Below are 20,488 nucleotides of genomic sequence, written 5' to 3'. Positions count from 1 at the left end.
CTCTTATGAGGTGTGTCGAAACATAGTACAGGGTTACGCACCCTATCTGGCCTCCGAAATTTACCAAAGCTGCATCCGAGAAACCGACCCTCCACGTAAACATATGGTGTGGGCACTGGCACACCAGGGGGTTATAGGGAATGAAGCTGCAGATGCTGCAGCCTGAGCGCTTCCAATCCGGGTCGTTCCCAGACCCCATACAGGCCAACCACCTGTTGAGGAGCCCACGCCTATGACCTTTAAGGAAATTCTTACAAAGCGCCGCTTGGAACATCAACGTTTCCCGCCCCTGTGCGAAGGTCTCAGCAAAGGAGAAGAAAGGATTCTACTTCGCCTTTTCACTAACACCTACCTCAATCCTCAATCTTGCAATCATAAAATTTTTCGGTCCTAACGTAGATGGTACCTGCCCGCTCTGCGAAGCAGAACAGGCTGACTCCTATCATATGGTATGGGCCTGCTCCTCCATTCGCAGCATTACCCTTCCCCCAACATCACAAGGGAGGCGTGGGAAGCTGCCCTGCTTAACTGCGCTGACCTCGCGGCCCACTTGGGCCCAAGCCGCAGCCGCAGCTAGTGGTATGCCGGACTAGGCAACCACCTATGCCTCCTATCAACCTACTTTCCTTTTCTTGTAATAAAGTTTTTTCTTACTAAGTGCGCCCAGGTAAAGACCCAGCGGCGGGGGACTGCTGTGCGCTGCCGAAGCCGAAACCTAGAGCGGCCTCCGTTAGGCACTGCGCTTTCCGTATGAGGTCGCCTACGGTCCAAATACCGTAGCAGCTGCGTTCAAAAACCGCATTACCGAGAAGCGGAATCGTCGGCCAGTTTTAGAGGGCAGCTTTTGGCGCTCGTTCCTGCGTTTCGCGGCGTCACCGTTGTCCCTCGTAACCAGCTCCGAAGCCGGGGCAGCGCGCTGCTCTAGATGCATGCGCTCCTGGCGCCGTTTCTCCCGCGCGCCCAAGCCGAAAAGCATAGCCGCCGCTATTCGCCACTGCGGGTGTCACCTCGCCCACTAGCTCCGTGGCGGCGACCGTGCGATAGCTCGCGGTGTTCTCCGGTTGCCGAGGCGCCGGCTTGGCATCAGCGGATCACGGTGCGTGCATCCCAAGCCGAAACGCAGAGCCTCGTTCACTTCACTCGTTAGCAGCGTCAGCGGCATCAGTCAGGCGCTGCTATCTCCTCTCCGCACAACGTTCCTATGCGCCCACGCGCTGCCTCCCGCAACCTCCCGATAACTTAATTGCTCTATTCGTTCCTCCTCCCATGCCACCCTTGTGTTGCAGCAATCAGAGCATCGCATCGGTGGCGGCGGATCGCAATATGTGATCACAAGTTGTCTGTAATGGAACATACGTGTCTTGCTCGAATTCTTTGTCGCAATCTATCGAAAAGCTGGAACAGCTGATGAGCTGCGCTCAAATTTCGCATTAGGAAGTAACGTAATCGTCGACAATTTTTTAAAGACCGGTAAATGAAGCTGCGTAAATGGCACCTCGGTGAAAGCATTGCAGCCGGCTGTTTTTCAAGAGGGTCTACAACTTCTCAACTGACACTTAGTTTCTGAAGCCAATAATTAAGAAGTTAGCTAACTAGTCTTTACTAATACTCTCCAAAATGCTGCGGATTATGCCGAGCGGCACTCAACATCCCTCAGTTGGTTTCATTGGGGCTAGGACATACAGTCTGATTGAAAAGTTTGTTTAACTTCTAGCTGAGACACCTGGTATTACAGTACATACTACGTCCGCCGCTATGAACGAGGGGGCCTCTGGTGCATACTCCAAAGGTTTGATTGCACTCAGCATAAATGCCCCCGAAAGCAGATCGCACAGCCGCTGCCGTAACTCAGTTGTATAGCACCGGACGCGAAATTCGGAATTCGTGGATTCGGATCTTTCCGGCGGCATATGGTTGTTTTTGGTCTTTATTATTCTGCCCTCTACTCAATTACCTTTAAGCGATAAAGTAATTGCGCTATCAATCTGCCATTGATCAATACCACAAATACAACATAAATGCAAACATTAACCTTTGCTCCTTTGTTTCGATGGCTGTTGGCTTCCGTCATATGGTGCATGACAGTTTGATTTGATAACAAGGAACTGAACAGACAGAGAAACCAAGAAAATCATAGCGGAATGTTTTCTTATATATTCATTTGCTGCGTTTGACAGTGTCAAATTAGAAAAAAAAATTGAAATTAGAATGAGAATTAGTACAGTCAGGGGTGACGCTGGTGAATGCACTCAAGAGATTTTAGCCGGCGTCTAAAAATCGCTGGCATGCTACTCTGCGTGGGGAAGGAAGTTTGGGAGATAAAGGCGGAAGGAGAGCGGTGCGAAAAATGTGAAATAAAAAAAAGGGGGGGAGGAGATTAAATGCAGCCATGAAATGGGTACTGGGATGCATTGGCAAGTAGTGATGTCAAATATGAAATGACGAAGTGCATAGCCCGACATATGAGATAACAAAGTTCACTGCGTGAAGAATAGTTGAGGCAAGCATGCAAGGTGAAATTATAGCTTGTCAATATGTCCAATGTCCTTTAAATATGCAAATAAAAAGTCCATTGTTGGTCAAATGTTTAAGGGAGTCCCCCAAGGTGGAGTAGATTTGAAGTAAGGGAGTAATTACTCATTGACATCCACCCAAGCGCAGCCACACGTCTACAGAGGAAAGCTATACAGCTTTCTCAGAAACTTCGTAGTTAAAAAGAAAATTCGTCCTGACTTCGGGTTCGAACCTCGGACGGAAGATCTGCGGATAAATTCATTGGCATAGTGAAATCTTAGAATATATGAAAAAAATGTCTTCGTAAACTCTTTCCCGTTGAAAAATTGATTGTATCCGTTGCTGGGTGTGAGCCACCTAATAAAATACTGTGTACTTAAAACATTTTTCTTTTAACGCGAGGTATCCTTGTGATGTGTTCATGTGTTTTTCGAGTGTGTGAAGTTACAGACAACGGCACCGCAGCGGCAGCGGATTGTTTCTTGGGGCTCTACTGGAAACCGCATCAGGCACAGCACCGATGGTACCGCGTTACTGAAATTCTAAAAACTGATATGAATCTTGGAACGAAAATCACGCAAAGGACGATACACAGGGAAGAAGTAGACAGGATGAGCGCGGACTTGCAGCTAAGTTCATGCATTACCAACTACCAACTAAGTTCATGCATTGCCAACTAGCCCCCCATCGTACACTCCTTGATATGAATCTTGCTTGCAGTAGGATACGCGCCTCTCAACAATTAAGATGCCTATTACTAATAGTTCAAAAGTTAACTATTAAAGTTTAGTTACCAACTTTACTACTTAGCATGATTCGCCTGTTTTTTGACGTCCACCAACACTGGTATTATTATGTCGCAAAAAGCTTCCCTTTAGCTCAAAAGCCCTATTTTTAAAAATTAGTGATCGGCTTCCCTTAAACACCTGGTATATTTTCCAGTCGGTTTTTTATTTCTTTCGCTCCGCGTGCGTCATCGCGCGCGAGTCGTTTAGTCCTGTTGCTGCATGCGTTAGCGGCGGCGCGTGGTCCATGACGGCGGCCACATTTTGCTTCGTACAAATATAGCCGCTTCTGTTTCGGCCGCGCGTACAGCTGCATTCTGGAGTCAACATAGCTGAGCCTCTGTTCGGGCGGTGCGTTTAGCAACTGCGCCTGGCTCACTCATCGCGGTGGAGGAACTGGCCGGAAGCCCTCTGCAGCGCTTTTACGTCGCGCTTATACATGGCCACCAACGACCGGGTACGGGAACCCTTGGCCGACCGCCCTGGCCTTACCACCCTAGCACCCTGGTAAGACCACCCCACCATCCTGGTGAGACCAGTCGCGAATCATGAACAAGGTATTCAAATGTTTTAAATTTAAATTCCATATGTGTATGGTGTACCACGTATCGTGTTCAATTAAACCCACAAAAGTGCTCTTATTTCTTTTTATGGAGTCCCGGCGTTACACACACGTAAGCCAACAATTCCTCTAGACACTTACAGTCTCAAGTTTGAACCAAGTATTCAATGATTTGTTGTTTTTGACTTTAACTCAAGCTTTATTTCATAAGTTAATCATTTGCAAACGAAAATTCTTGCATCCACCGCCAAGCTCATTGGTTCCGTTTCCATTTTCATGCTTCCCCTTGTCATTTGTGCTCAATTTATTTATCGTCAGGTTATTATTGTTCTCATAATCACTTCTGCTGCACCGAGCTTTCAGACTTCATTGCCCCCTTCCCCGACTGAGAGATTGTGTCGTACCGCTTCAATGAATTTCACTTCTCCCTCTTATTGGTGCCTACAATACTACGCTGTTCATGATTGTACGAGGGGATGCTGAAAAGTTCCTGGCTTTGCCCCCTTTCATGTCGAACTGAAATATTAGTTGGGTACCATAAAAAGCATGATATCTTTTTATGTAACTGCGCAAGTATCAGATGTTTCTTGTTTTTGTAACTATTTTTAATTTCTGGTAGAACGTGAGATGGCAGAGGCACAAGCATGTTTCACGCCTGTGGAGTTACGGGTCGTGATGAAGTTTTTGTTTCTATAGGGAAAGTCTGCAAAGGACATTCACAGTCAGATGTCACAAATACTAGGGGAGAAGTTTCCCTTCTACAGCACTGTCAAAACCTGCGCTGCTCGTTTCAAGACTGGGCATTTCACTGTTGAAGATGAGCCATGTAGTGGGGGCCCCACAACCTCAACAGAGCCGGCAACAAATGATTCTCTCCGTAAGCTGATCCTTGAGGGTCGGCTAATATCCGCCAGAGAGATAGCCTAGATACTGGACATCTCCCGTGAGCGCGTTGGTTTTATTATTACAGATATCCTAGACATGCGCATGCTTTCAGCGAAGTGGGTGTCGAAATGTTTGAACAGTGAACAGAAGGAGGCTCGAGTTGAGGCATCCAGAGCTGTTTTGACCCATTTTGATACTACAAAAGACTTTTTGAATAGATTACTGACTGAGGATGAAACATGGTTCCACATTTATGATCCAGGAACCAAGGAACAGTCAGAGGAATGGCGCCACAGTGGGTCCCCGCGACCGAAGAAATTCTGCGCCCAGAAATAGTCAAAAAAAGTCATGGCGTCCATTTTTTGGGGCAAAGATGGAGTTCTATTGGTAGACTACCTACCTCAGGGCTGTAGTATAAGCGGAGAATATTATGCCGGCCTCCTTGACAAGCTGAAAGAGGCAATTAAGAAGAAAAACGCCGGAGAAAGCTGAGCAAAGGAATCCTTTTGTTGCAGGACAATGCATCTGCGCATTTTTTCAAAGTGTTGACTGGCAAACTGTAGGCCCTGGGTTTCCAATTGGTCCACCATCCCCTGTATTCATTTCACCTGGCCCCTTCTGACTACCATCTGTATCCAAACTTGAAGAAACATCTGAAGGGTCGTCATTTCGACGACATTGCTGACGTCAAACTTGCTGCTGAAGGCTGGATTGACGACCTGTCACATAATTTTTTTTTAAAATGGACTAGAAAAGCAGAAAGAACGATGCAATAATTGCATCAGACTCAGGGGGGAATATGTTGAATAAATGGGCACTTTCAAAACTCTGGCTACATTCTTTCTGTGCAAAGCCAGGAACTTCTCAGCACCCCCTCGTATTTATGGGATATATGCGCAGGTTAACCATGGACAACACCAAGACATGGCTGCTGGTCAGCCTTGACGCATCCTATTTCATCGGAGAGTTGGTGAGTTCACAGAGCAACACGCATGATGAACGTGGAGACTGCATAGTGAAGGAAAAGCAACCCATTTACTTCGCGCAGGTGGGTACGGGCTGCATCCCACTGCATGCCAGAGACACCACAGCGCCTCCGTCGCTACCGGACTGCGTTTTGCGAAGAAATGCGGAGGAAATTAGCTTGCTTCTTACACAGGATGAGAAGCTCTCTTTGGGGGCGTACTAGCTGCTTACCCGGTCATGAAAGCGTCCTGAATTCACCGTCAATGTGAGCGCAGCTATAATGACAAAATGGTCGAGAACAGGCGACGGAAAGTGTGGAAACCCTATGTCAATGCAGAGCGTTCTCTCCCTTGTACGAGCAGGGTGCTCCTAGTTCCTTTTTTTTTTGCAAGGAATTCACTTCACTTATTAAGCGGGTGATCGGCCTCTTCTCGCCAATGAAACTGCTGTAGCCATCCAGCCGTCCAGAAGAGTCGCTTCCTGAATGCAGCTCAAAGCTGAAGGGTCTACGTTTAACGGAGTATTCCATTAGCCTTGACTGCTGTCTGTGTCTGGTGGGCACGGCGTCAAACCTTCAAAGAGAGGGCTGAGTCGGGCTGGTTGGTTTATGTTGAATGGTACGGCAAAACAGCGCTGACGGACGGGACGGAAGAAGACGAGACAGACACATGCGCTGAACATACAACAGATGAGCGGAGGCAATAGGCGGAAAGGAAAGTGCCCGATGTACAAGAAATGAATTCAAGGAGAGGGCTGAGTCGGGCTGGTTGGTTCATGTTGAATGGTACGCATGTGTTTGTCTCGTCTTCTTCCGCCCCGTCCGTCTGCGCAGTTTTGCCGTACCATTCGACATGAACCAACCAGCCCGACTCAGCCCTCTCCTTGAATTCATTTCTTGTACATCGGGCACTTTCCTTTCTGCCTGTTGCCTCCGCTCATCTGTTGTATGTTCAGCGCATGTGTCTGTTTCGTCTTCTTCCGTCCCGTCCGTCAGCACTGTTTTGCCGTACCATTCGTCAAACCTTACATCGACTGCGAACACAAAATTAGTTCGCATCTACAATCACCAGTGTACCTCAAGGCAAGACACACGATGGCTAGCAATTAGCTTCGAGCTTCTAGGCAGATGATCTTCCTGAATCGCGACTTTGCGTCTCATCCGAGGCGCTGTACTCGAATAGTGCAAATGTGATCGGAAACACCCCCACAAAATGGAAAGCAATACCTACAGCGACCACAAGCATCATGGCCTGCGATGTAGTTTCTGCGAATGTCGAAATGTGTCCTGTGGTTGATAGTTTTAATTGTAATTTATTCTTTCATCAGATAGTAATCACAATCTGTACGTGTCCGCTTAAGCATGCATCTGTATAAACAAAGTACATATACGTGAATACAGCACAGATCTCCGTCTTTCAAAACACCTTAAGACATTGATTCATCCGAACAATTCAAACCGAAGCCTCCTTAGCATTCACTGCCCAGCGAACAAACAGAGAAAAATTCATCTTCTTAGTACGTACTTAATACAAGAAAGTCTGACATGGATGCCACAGTATACCCTACAAGGATATCACGAGTGAACCTAACGAAGCAGCATATGCCATAAAGAACACTCCTGCTACATCAGGAACCCATATCCAGCCTAGAAAGACAAACAACCAGCATATTCCACATCATCATTCCAACCCTCTAAATGACAACAAAAAGCACGCTTTGAAGCTGAAACAAAACCGGTGAACTGATTAAATCTATTCACTGGATAATCGTCCAAGTCCATTCATACGCTTTACCTTTGGCTTTTGCAGTAGATGATATTTCTGGATCTACAGAACTCGGATTGAAGTAAAATGGAATGCAAAATTTCCTTGTTAGTTTGCCACAGTTTGTGGAGAGACTTGGCACCGCAAACGTTTCTATTGGACGAAGGTCAAGAGTTTTTGTATTCTTATTCGAAATTAATTGATTTAGTTAGCTGATATATAGTTAAAATTGTTTACTCAGTGTATTAGAGGGAACTCTGCGTGAACGACGAAGAGGTACCTTGTAGCAACTGCCGTCATGAACGTTTGTGGCTCGCTGTGGTGACCCGGTCTACGGAGGGTTGACATGGCAGCGGCCAGCCAAGTTGTCCACCGCGGTATTGCCGACTGGTACTCCGGCACTGCACTTTAACCCCGCTCTTGCGCTTGGCACCATATTTTTATTCCGTTGCAAGGTATCGGTAGAATCTGCGTGATCGATTACACATCCACCGCAATACAGTAGCGTGCGTGCTGAGCGGCGTATTGTGCGTGGCGTACATCTCGACATGTATAATATGAACTCGCGAACTGCAACCGCACATAAGTGCTGTGCCAGTGTGACTGGCGAGGCGGAATGCTGAAGTTGGATATTCTCCGGCTCCGCTTCAAAAGGCCGGTGAGACTTGGGGTAAAAGCTGTAGCTGAAAACGTCTGTTAGTCAGGAAGAATGTCAATTACTTTGTGCTCTCGAGAATGCCTTGTACAGTGATATCCAGTGGCACTGATTGGTATAATTATATACGAGCACACTGTGATTCGAAACACGCCAGAGGGGAGAAAACCAGGTGGTTCTGGGGGGGAGAATAGGCGACCAGGTTGCGTATAACTGGCTAGTCATAGGACAGCGCTTTTTAGGACGAAGAGTGGAGTTCTTATTATTACCGACACCGAGGGACAAGGGAGCCAGCGAGTACAATAGCTCCGCTTGCCGACAAGTCTACTACGCTCTAGGTCGGTACATGCTGCAGACAACTGGCTGGTGGTAGTGGTGGAAGACATTTATATACAGGTACACTTAGAGGTTATGCATGAGTTGGCCCAGAGGGGCCCAGCCCTTACAAGTACTAGATGGAGGTCCCTAGTTCCGGACCCCAGTGACGTTGGCCGCCGCCCGGGCCCGCGCGACCAACGCTCGTTGGGCCTGCAGGTCAGAGCAGCCGAGCAGGGTCGCCTCCCAGTCCTCCCGGGTTGGGTTGGGGGGGCAGGCCCACACCATGTGGTAGATGTCCGAAGACTTCTCCGCTCAGAGCGGACAGCTGCCAGAGAAAGAAGGGTCGAAGTGTTTGAGAGCTGCCGGGCAGAGCTAAGTATTAGTATACAGGCGAAGCAGAAGCCGCTCCTCCGCCCTTGAGAGACCTTTACACGGGCGGGGATAAAGACCGTGGCCAGATTGGTAAAGTAAAACAATGTCTTTGAAAGTGTAAGCTGGAGTAAATTCGAGTTTCTGATCGTCAGTGTCGGAGGGGAATGTCCGGTGAGAGAGCGCGTGGGCGGCGGCGTCAGCTGCCTCATTTCCCTCAAGGCCCATGTGAGCAGGAGCCCAAACGATACGCCGGTGAGCGGGGTCCCCGGTGTAGCCGCTGTTTTGGAGAATGCGGTAGGCTAGGTACGGTACCCAGCCCTGCTCGACGTTCCGACAGGCCCCTCGTGAGTCGGAAATAATTGTTTTTGAATTGGAATCAGATGCAGCCAACGCAATGTTGACCTCCTCCGCGTGTTATGTCGCGGGCTCGGAAGGCTGCAGTGGTTCGCGGCGCCGTGCGCCGTCTGAGTCGGCAGATTTCCTACCCAACGGAGATTTTGCCGCGGTATGGGAAGTTTAATGCGCCGACGCTACACATAGACTTTTTAAGGCATACCGTGGCGGTGAGGTCTAGGTACACCCACCCGGAACTCTGTTCTGGATAACCCCGACGCTTTCCCCGTTTTATTTATTTGTCTCGAACCAACAGGGTAAGCTTGTTAATATATAGACAACAGGGTGCGGCGTCTAGCAAACTGCATTTCAATTTTACTTCGGCAAAATAGTAACCTTCATCACTTGCTTCGTGCAAAGGGCCCCGGCACGTTCCCCGGCGGTAGTCGACGCTCACTGTGCTGATCGGTTCTAACAGACGCCGCTAGGGCGTTCAGCAGCTTCTGCGTCGCTCCTGGTACGTGTCTGGGGTGCGTGGATCAGCGCGTATGATGCGTCCCATCTACAGGTACTGGGCGCTCTTGTCTGGGCCGCCTGTTTCGCCTTCCCGGAAGACAGTTGGCATCATCATATCATGTACCAATGTGCCTTCGTCGCCATCATCGTCATCGCCGGAACGCTTTTTCGCTGCATTACAAGCTTGGAAGCCCGATATACATTTCATCGAGAATTGCCTGTGAGTAGCCACAGATCATGTCCCTCATATATATTCACCGTGTAGGGAACTGCAGCAGTTTTCAATCCGGACCGAAGCATTATACTAATTTCCCGAATTTATCACCCTTCGCAGGGAAGTAATTGCGACAGGTGTTCTGTCCTCGAGTGACCTGTAGGCTTTCAAAGGAAATAATTATCCATCGTTAAAGCTCAGCCCCTGTAAATTAATTTTAAAAAGGCTTCGGTAAGGTTGCTAGGAAGGACGAAAGTGAACAATTGATTGAACTGAATGTAATATCTACAGCAAAGTCTGCAGCTGCGAAAGTCAAGGCGAGTATGGCGTCATTGGAAACAGATCTAATTTGCCTGGCTTCAGCTTTCCTTCATTTGCGTCACACCTCAATATTCGCGCGGTGAATGGGACCGGTTTCTATAATTAGAGATAAATTTCACGCGGAAGAAAATTTAGTCAGGATACTGTTTCCCGTCGACGTGGAAACACGAGGGGTGAATAAGCGGGCATTAAAATTCATTGTTCATAAACAGAATGTTGAAGCATGGGGGGCCAATAATGAATGTGTTTCTAAGCAAGGGAAAAAAACCACTTGTAATTGTCTGAGAAAATTAAAAACACATTTTCCTGTGTCTTGAGTGTGCCTCGAACAGTACTTACAGAGCATCGGTGAGCGTCACCTTCTATAAATACCGCACTGCTGCCGCTGGTGGAAGCAAGAGGAATATTTTGCGCCTTCTTTACATTACCACCCAGAGTGGACTACGAGCACAAGAGTTGCCTAGAGTCACTCAGTAGAGGAGCGATACCGCACGCACACACGCACGCACGCATTTTTTTACCATTTGTCCCAGCGGTAGTGAAGAAGTAATAGGCCCGTCCAGCAAATACCGCCCAACAATGCAATAGGTAACACCTGCTAGATAGCGTGTTATCTAGCCACGCTTTGGTTTGTCTAGCAGGCAAAGTTTCACGGCAGCTTTCCCCGCTTCCGCGCAGGTGTAACTTTTGGACACGTCTGCAGAAATTTCAGTGGATGTCAACGAAAAGTTCGCCTTTGATGTGTTCAAGAAGTTCCGAGACTCTTTGCCGTACTTAGAAGACCCTGTGGTCAGAGTTACTGCGCTCGATTACCGTTGCATGCCAGATGCCGAGCAAGGTTTCAGACAGTCCCCATACCGAGGGAACTCTTCAGTTTGCCTTCAGTATTATGTTCAGTACCCAAGGAATTAATCGCAAAAGAACTGGATGTACTTTCAGCCTGAGAGCTGGATAAGGAGTATGGCGTCAGTGGTGGCCTCGCGGTGTGTCGCCCGCGAAAACTCAGGCAGTCACGTGCTACCTAAGAACAATGCTGCCTATATATGGGTGCAAAAAAAAAAATGTGGACAGGCATTCTAGAATGGGCCCTTGGTGGACGTGTGAATCAGGTCAGGGTGGAAGTAACTATACGCATGGGAGCAGCGGAGTCCGGTGCAGCTCTAGTTCTCTCTTGTTCGCCGCAGGCGAGGGGGAGAAGGCTATGTTCCAGAATGTATTGTTTATACTATCCCTGCAAAGGGTCTCACCCACACTTTGTACTGTATACTCTCAATGGTGAACATTGGTAGGTCATGTAGCATTCATTGGTATCATTTCCAGAGAACAAACATCTGAGCGAATAGCCTGCCAAACGACCGACTGTCCGCTAGCTTTCTCGCACGCTCGGAATTGCGAGTGTTTCTTTTAGTATTTGTGCGGCGGGACCGGCGGGATCAGCAACTTGCGAAGTTACTGATCCCGCAACTTGCGATCAGCAACTTGCGAACTTGCTGATCGCCGACTTCGAATCGCTCGAGAGGTATTAAACTGACATGGACCCCAGCTCACGCGGAGAATCCAGGAAATGAGCTGCCCCATCAACACGTTCGAGAATTAGTCGACTAAGCGGTGGTGCAAAGTCAGGAACCGGAACATTTCGGTGAGCCACTCATATACCATGAACTCGCTGAAGATTATATAGAAATAAGAAGAATACTCCCAAAACCCCATAAAAGTCTGACCAGACAACAACAGGTTATGTAGAGACAACTACAGACGGAGACCCTCCCCAAACCAAACTACATATCTAAATGCATAAATAAGGATATCAATCCCTCCTGCCACTTTTGTGGGGAGAAAGATAACTTCGACCATATCATCTCTGCGTGTAAAGTCTGAAAGCCTCCCTCAGAACTGTTGCCTGATCCCTCTAAAGAAGCATGGGATAAGCTAAAATCCAGCGATGACCCCGGCATTCAGTCCAAGGCCGTCCAATAGGCCGGCGTCGCCAAGGTCTCCACGGCCTGCGGCACGCTATGCCTAACTTGCCTCAATTCCCTACCTTTATGCACAAAGTTTTGTCAGCCTCAGGCGCGAGTGAGTCTCTACGCAGAAGACTTTTTGCGCCACCTCGTACCCCAAATGACAAAATTAAACCTTACATAATTTCCTGCGCAGGTTAGTTTAGTAAAGAAATTTTGCACTTGAATGAACTTGTTTTATTTGCCCTCAACCGGTAGCACAACTTTTAAACCAGCAAAGACACTGAGAAAACTTGAGATAGATTCGATAAATTGCACTAAGCTCAAACAATTCAGACAAAAGTGTCATGGTACGCACTCATCTCAGAGTGCCAGAAGCCTTTTCGTTTCAGCGTTCCTGTTCCCGTCACTTGCCGAGTCTCTGTGTGCTTTTAATATTGTTTTACTGTTCGATTTTCAGGTCCGTATTTTTCACCTCACTGTCGGTTGCGGGTACCTAGTCTCAGGAACAGCCGGCATCAGTAATGGTCCGCAGTTCACCTCGGTGAGTGCTACCTTGCACGTTTGTTACCTTGACACCTTACGATCCATAACTGGCGATTTTCACGACCTAGTGGGGGCGCCTCAGTTTATTCAGTATGGCGGCGCTACTGAGTACTGCTTTTCAGCGGAGCATGGGTAGAATCATGCGCTCTACAATTTCAAAATATGCTCGCGCTTGTTTGCCAATGGTGGATACCTAGTGTGAGTCAGTCTATCGTTGCTGGGCGGTGTAAACGGACTAAACCCGATATAAGGAAGAAATCGCTGTCTGGCCTGTGAAAACGGCGGCCGTGAATTCCGAGCGGTGGACGGTGGAGGCGCACCTTGGAGAGAAATTTAAACCATAACAACGATGTTGGAGACTTACGCAGCGGGCTAACGACGAAAATAGAAGCAATTTTTTTTTAAATTTAGCACTTTAGGTAAGCAAGACACAGCGACTGTCATGCTGGTTGCACAGAAAATCAGTTAGAAACGTTCTTACTGCCTCATGAGTTTTAACTGCTAAAGCTGCCTTTACTTACCGTTTTTTCGTGCTCACAAATTTTATCGCCACGTTCTACTTCTTCATATGAATATTGATTATTTTGTCGTGCGCACAAGGGTAAAGCGAAAACAATACGTTATCTCCTTCACCGCGCATTATCTTCTCGGGGTAACCACGCTTCGCGCTCTATGTTTGTGAGCAGTGAATGCAAAGCACGTAACGAATGTAAAGCCGTTATGCTACAATATTTTCATCCGATTCTATTCGGTACTTACCATCCACCCGTCAGAGCTAGTGCATGCTTCCAGTCACAGCGAAGGCATGAGGAGTTCGAGTAAAATATTACATCAACCCCCACCCCCACCCCGCCCCCTCCTTTCCGTGCATAACTAATCACCATACACGCAAGCCGTAATAAGGCCTGCCACTACAGAGACATTCATGAACAAACCTCATCATGCACTCGTTAGCCGTGTTTGATCAGCGATGGTTGTTAACGAATAGCCACTCGTATTTACATAGCTCCTCACAAATACCTCTTTAGAAGTAGAGATTCGGTGCTTGATGAGAACTGCGCAGTCATGGTCCTGCACGCGCTCCACTACAAAGCGTACAAACTTGCTGTCCCCATGTTTTCTCAGTATTGATAGCTCCACAAAACTCTCGCAGTGACGCTCACCGCCTCTTCTATCTCGTCAGCATACAAACGTGCACGTAACAGGACTCGTAAGATATATTAGTACAGCAAAACTCGGACAACGTCTTATTGTCCAGGAGAAAACATTCATGCAACGAAGCAAAAAGGCGCGTTTGCGCGGTCGGTGGAGTTCGCGGCGCCACCGCAGCATGGCGTCACTTCTGGAAAATCGCCACATATGTATGAGAGATGTGGCGAGGAGCCGAAATGTCTTCATTGGAAAACCCACACTGATGTTAAAACGCATCATTACAAGTGCTGCGAGTTCCCTCGCTGCAAATTGATTGTTCAGTGACCTTTAGCTTCGCCTTCGATCGAAGACGTATTGTATCTGTGCTTTTGCGTCGTGCATTGCAGCGCTGGACCTTTTGGAGCATTTGTGTCAGGTTTTTACCTACACAAGTCTACATTATTCAATAAGAGAAAGAAACTGTCCCATAAGCAGCACCATTTTTAAACCTGTTTGACAGGGTGCCTGAAAACTCGTGTCAAATCAAATCAAATCAAATCAAATCAATTTATTCAAACATCCTGAGATGCTTAGGGGCACGGACAAAACGCCAAAGGTGGCTTGACGAGGTCCGTGCCCCTTACAAGGCATACAGTGGAATACGCGGAATGTTTAAAATACAGGCAGTGAATTTGCAGAAAACGCAGCTGCCCACTAGGCAGAAAGGCGCACAAAATAAAAAAATTAAAAAATTCGAAAAATGGAGATAACGAAAGGCAAACAAAACTTTAGGTGTCCGGATCATGAAAAACTGTAGTGCACAAAGCTGGTTAAGTATAAGAAATGCACGGCACGAAAGTGAAGGGAAGAAAAAACGAGAACAAAATAACACACATCTCTGTAACTGTGCTTATTTCACAAACAAAAACAAAGAAATTCACTTTATCGCCACGTACAATTCTTTTGTTACAGAAACATGCTGCGTAGATCCCTGAACGATTAGTTGAGGACGTCTCGGTTATCATCACCGAAGAGTTCGTTCAGGATAGCTGGCAGACGATATTTCAACATTTGTTTCCCGAAATTTGTGCGGCATACATCAACTTTCCATTTTTCCGGATTTCGTGTACAATACACAGGATAGTTCGCAGCAAGTGCGGGTAGCACTGCTAAAGAATTGTCGTGTTTAATTATTTCTGATTTGTAGTGACGGATTAGTCTCCAGGAATATAAAGACTCTATACTGATTATGCTAAATTTCTTAAACAATTCGGCTGTGTGTGAATAACGAGGAACTTTTGCAATAATGCGGATAGCACGTTTTTGTAAACGCAAAAGTTTATTAATATTATCAAGCGTTGTGGTTCCCCAGACAAGCGCGCCATAATTCATAACCGAGGAAAAAAGGGAATTGTATAACAATACGTTAACTGATGTAGGAAAAGATGAACAGTAGCGACGCAAATAGCCAGTCGTACGCGAGAGCTTCCCGGAGAGGTAGGTAATGTGGTCGTCCCAAGACATATTTTCTGAAAAAATGACCCCTAGTGTTTTAAAATGGGGAACCACTTCAATTGTAGTGTTGTTTATTGCAAGGGATGGAATAGAAATACCTTTTTGACGTGGATGAAAGATCACTGCTTTTGTCTTTGCAACGTTGATCTTTAAATCATTCTCCGTCGCCCAAGTATTTATATGTCCCAGTGTCCTCTTTGCACGATCGGCTAAATTGATGCTCGATTTTCCAGAAAAAAAAACACACTTGTGTCGTCGGCGTATATAATATAGTCAGCAGATTTGTCAATATTAACAATTTCATTGACATAAATTAAAAACAGTAAGGGCCCTAAAATACTCCCCTGAGGGACACCCGAAACTACTGGTTTAATAGCTGAGCGTTGTCTATGAATATCGACAAATTGTGTGCGATGCTGTAAGTAAGAAGACATTAAAGAAAGAACTTTGCCGCGAAAACCGCAGTATTCCATCTTTTTAAGCAGGATGCGGTGATTGATGAGATCAAAGGCTTTCGTGAAATCTAAAAAGAGGCCTAACACGATATATTTATTTTCGAAATTCTGTAATATCAGCTCCTTTTGAGCAAGCAAAGCTAACTCGGTTGATTTATTTTTTCGGAAACCGTACTGAGCCGGAGTTAAACTGTTATATTTGTCAGAAAAAGCCATCAAGCGTTGCAGAATTTATTTTTCGAATCCTTTGGAATTGACAGGAAGAATAGAAATAGGACGATAATTTGATAATTCATCTCGGTTTCCTTTTTTATAGATCACGGTAACCCTTGAGGTTTGCATGCTACGCGGGAACAGACCGAACGACAGGCAGGCGTTAAAAATGTGCATCAAATAGGGTGCTATTACATCTATAACATATTTAACTGGTGTGATCTGAAGACCAAGAGCATCTTTTGACTTACTATTTTTAAGCGATACAGACGCTGCAATAACTTCATCAATAGTGACGGGCTTCAAAAACATACTGTGGCCGGTACTTTGCTCCATGTAACTGTAATTAGTGGTGGTGTTTCGTGCCTGTGCAACAGAAAGGAAGTAATCGTTAAAAGCATTGGCTAGGTCAACTCCGGTTAATTCTACATTATCTAAGGTTACTTTCGAGACTGTTTCGGGTGGCTCTCTGGTCAAAAGACTCAATATCCTCCATATGTCCTCTGATCGGCCAGTCGAGTAGTTGAAAAGATTTTCGTGATAATTCCTTTTAGCTGCACGTAGTTCTTGGTTGACAAAATTTCGGTACTATTTATAAATTTTTAATGTGTCAAGGTTCCTGGCTTGCAGAAACTTAGCATACAGTCGATCTCGTTTTCTGATAAGCTTTAGCATGTCGGTGGTAACCCATGGCTTGCGAGCCTTTTTAGGTCGTTTTAGTGTAACAAGTGAAAAGCAGTCGTAATAGGCATCAGTAATTTTTTCCATTAATTTATCGTAAGCTTCTTCAGGGTTTCTCATCTCAAGTACATCGGCCCAATTAAAGCCGGTTAAGCGGGTGCGAAAGGATGACAGCTTTTCTGGGTTGATTACACGGTACTGGAAAGGTTGTCTTGAGTGTCTGTTGGTGTTAACAATATGCTCAATAGACATAAAGATTCGAAGATGATCGCTGAGCGTGTAATTTATGACTCTGCCTTTCACACGGGATATATCAATATTTGTGATGAATAGATCTAACACAGACTGTGAAGTTACTGTTATTCTTGTGGGTGACATTATTACATTCTTGCATAGCTGAATGTTTAACTGGGTTTCGAAGTTTTCTTTTACGCTGTTTTCACCAAGCCAGTTTACGTTGAAGTCCCCACCTAGAATTACGTGGTATTTGTTCTCGTTTACGTACTCCAAGATAGAATCCAGAAATGAAAAAAACTGGCAGGTATCTCCAGATGGCGGACGATAGCAAACACAGAAAATGGTTGACCCTGACTTCAGCGTCAGTGTTTCGCAGTCTGGTGTGACAACACAGAATTCTGGCTGCAGCTCGCAGTTCATATTGTTCGAGGTCAGGGCACAAACACCACCACCTAATCGGTCAGTGCGATTAATAAAATATGATCGGTATCCAGGCATACGAAACACATCGTTCTCAGTGTTGAACCAAGTCTCAGAGAACATTACCACATCAAACAGTACTCCTAATTCGCGAAAGAAACATTCTAAATTCGCATATTTATTTCTATCAGACTGCAAGTTGAAGTGAACACAGTTAAACCGTGTCTGTGTGTTGGTGGCGGCATAGTTGCTAAGTTCCGACATGCCCAGATAACTATAACCCGGCGAAGCCATGATATCCGTTGAAGTCGATATCCGTTGAAGTCGACAGTACTGCATGAAAAGGCGGTACGCACACAGCCGCAAGCACACACCCACGATTCGTCTTTGTTATTCCATGACTACTGCGCAACGAACGGGACACGAAGAAGGACGCAGGCAGGTTGTGTCCCTGCCTGTGTCCTTCTTCTTGTCCCGTTCGTTGCGCTGTAGTCACGGAATATCGAAACCAACTCGCCCAGAAACTTACCCCGTCTTTGTTGTCATGCTTGAATGCCTGAAAGACAGAACTTCGCTCTGGAAAAGATATGGTGCAAAGAAAAGATAAAGAAAAAACTTTTGGCCTCTTGCCAGTGTGGCTGTCAAACATTCAAACCTTTGCGCACTATTCTGTTATACCAACTTTTACAGAGCTCGTGTGGTCCGTCAGAACGCTGCCGCAAATAGAATGAGCTGCCACTGGAATAAGTGTTTCCAACACACAAGTCAGGTACATATTGCACAGACTTCCCGACACTACCCACCGTAGCTTTGTATACTAATGCCCTCAATATAAACTGCACCACTGAAAATGAGTTCGAAGCAGACTTCTCGAACTAGCTTAAGACAGACATGTTCTTGCATTTCTCTGCCAGTTCGAAGAGGAAGGTTTCTTGCATTGTGTGGGCATATACTTTCCGCTGCACGTTAACCGAGGATATATTTGCTAGTAAGCGGGAAGCCCATTACAGACCCCGCTGGCATGCTGCCGAATGTATTGAGAGCAAGCGTCTTCGTAAAAAACAAGAAAGGAAAATATAGCGTAAATTGCAAGCAAGTTATGGAAATGAACGTTTGCCCCTTGCTGGCAGATTTAAAATTCTTGGGCAATAAGCTTCGAGATGGCAAATATTGTCAGACTGAGCTTAAAGAGTTACTTCCTTAAACCTGCTCGCGTCAAAGGCAATGATCTAAATAAGGTTTGGACGGAAATTTTCGCTTCAAGCTTCAAACTGTCGACTAGTTCGGACCACGAATTAAAAATACATGGCGCAACCTTTGATAAAACGTTATAAATAGGCATAAATGACAGCTCACCTTCGCATACTATAACTATTACAGTGTTGCACAGCCATGCTATGCTGTGTGCTTATGCCCCATTTTCATAAGCAAATCGTTGCCTTTGACATCAGATGTTAGCTCAGGGGTGTTTTTTTTATTTGTTTACGTCCATGGAGAAATTCTGAGGTACGACGCCTTGAGTTTCAGTCATAAAAGCATCCATAGAGTGCGGAAGCCTCTATGGTAGCCATTCGCACACGGGTGGGCCCCTCTAATTGGTTGTTACTATCTGAGTCGGAACTGCCATTTCGAGATTATTGACTGAGTGCATTGCTAAGCAGAGCAGATGCGAGAAGGTGTTTTTGCGTTGATTTAACATGTCGAAATGTATCTTTCGATTGCGTTATAAACGCAGCTATCTTGATTCATCTTTCTCTTGCCTGCTTTTTGTCATTTTGCAGATGATGGCACAGGCATGCGGAGCATTTCACCTCTCGCATTTCTTTACATTCCTCACCTGCTCCAGGATGACCAATCAGCAAATTCGCCATCCGTATTTGCAATAAATATCTCAACGAATCATTCTACATTCATTCTGATCACATTCGCCGTATACATACTGTGCCTTTTTCTCAAGCGACGCTATCTATTCACCACAAGACATCGGCGCAGTATTGGAAATGTGGTTTGGTTTGGTTTGGTTTATGGGGTCCCAAAGCGACTCAGGCTATGAGAGACGCCGTAGTGGAGGGCTCCGGAAATTTCGACCACCTGGTGTTCTTTAACGTGCACTGACATCGCACAGTACACGGGCCTCTAGAATTTCTCCTCCAAAGAAATTTAACCGCCGCGGCCGGGATCGAACCCGCGTCTTTCGGGTCAGCAGCCGAGCACCATAACCACTGAGCCACCGCGGCGGGTTTATTATGTTAGCGAACCTTGGTCCTGGAAGGACCTTCGTTGCCTACGGATTTCTAACTTTGGCTATCCAGTGCTGGTTCGTGTTATCCACTGTTTGCCTGATATCGGCTGTACCATTCCAGTCATCATCATCAGTCTGACTACGCCCACTGCAGGACAAAGGCCTCTCTCATGTCTCTCCAATTAACCCTGTCCTGTGGCAGCTGCGGCCGCCCTACTCCTGCAAACTTCCTTATCTTATCCACCCATCTAATTTTCTGCCTCCTCGATTCGCTTGACATCTCGTGGAATCCGGACAGTTACCCTTAATGACCATTGGTGATCTTGCCCTGCCCAAATCCATTTCTACTTTTTGGCTTCGACTAGAATATTGACACCGTCCATTCATCGTCGTCGTTCTACTAGACCCACGAGAACGCGGAATGCGCGCGCGAGCTGGCCTTAGGAAGAAGCCGAAGTGTCTGGCTGCGAATGCTCCGCTTTTGGGACCGCTACTGACGTCCGCTGCAGTCACCTACATTGAAGTGTCCAACCGAGCCGGACGTACTGTACCACCCGTGACATCTGGTGGAGGGCGCTGGGTAACGCATTCCATGCCTCGGACTCCCCCAGCAAGCAGGGATTCAAGTCCTCGAGGGTCATCTGCCATCGAGGTGACGCCTGTACACCACGGTAGCCTCCGGCTCCAAGGCCTTCAACCCGAGTTTGGGCTTCTGGAGTCTCGCTCAACACAAGCGGTTCGTTCAGCGCCATCGTCGACGACCGTCCAGCCCGAAATAGGCATGCAGACGACGATTAGTTCACCTTCTGTTGTGCTGCAGCAGCCTCGGGAGCCACCGATCTTCCAAGGTTCTCCAGGCGAAGACCCGGAAGACTGGCTGGAG

The 20,488-nt window shown here is 46.6% G+C and overlaps 1 protein-coding gene across 2 annotated transcripts; it reads left to right on the top strand.

The window, feature by feature from the left end:
- Positions 1 to 3,649: 3,649 nt before the first annotated feature.
- LOC149370639 (uncharacterized) lies at positions 3,650 to 19,285 on the top strand. 2 transcript variants are annotated; one of them, XM_089583860.1, is made up of 5 exons: positions 3,650 to 3,806; positions 5,647 to 5,716; positions 9,722 to 9,889; positions 12,626 to 12,709; positions 19,145 to 19,285. In XM_089583860.1, the coding sequence occupies exons 1-5, from the start codon at positions 3,739 to 3,741 to the stop codon at positions 19,247 to 19,249; spliced, it is 495 nt and encodes a 164-aa protein (XP_089439986.1). In that variant the 5' UTR covers positions 3,650 to 3,738; the 3' UTR covers positions 19,250 to 19,285. The 2 variants fall into 2 exon arrangements, with proteins under 2 accessions (XP_089439986.1, XP_089439995.1); XM_089583869.1 differs by having other exon boundaries at positions 3,663 to 3,856.
- Positions 19,286 to 20,488: the final 1,203 nt, after the last annotated feature.

The sequence above is a fragment of the Amblyomma mixtum genome, chromosome 1, assembly GCF_055824585.1.
Source record: "Amblyomma mixtum isolate Tamu chromosome 1, ASM5582458v1, whole genome shotgun sequence".
NCBI classification, from domain to species: Eukaryota; Metazoa; Arthropoda; class Arachnida; order Ixodida; family Ixodidae; genus Amblyomma; species Amblyomma mixtum.
This window is presented reverse-complemented; position numbering and strand designations above follow the sequence as displayed.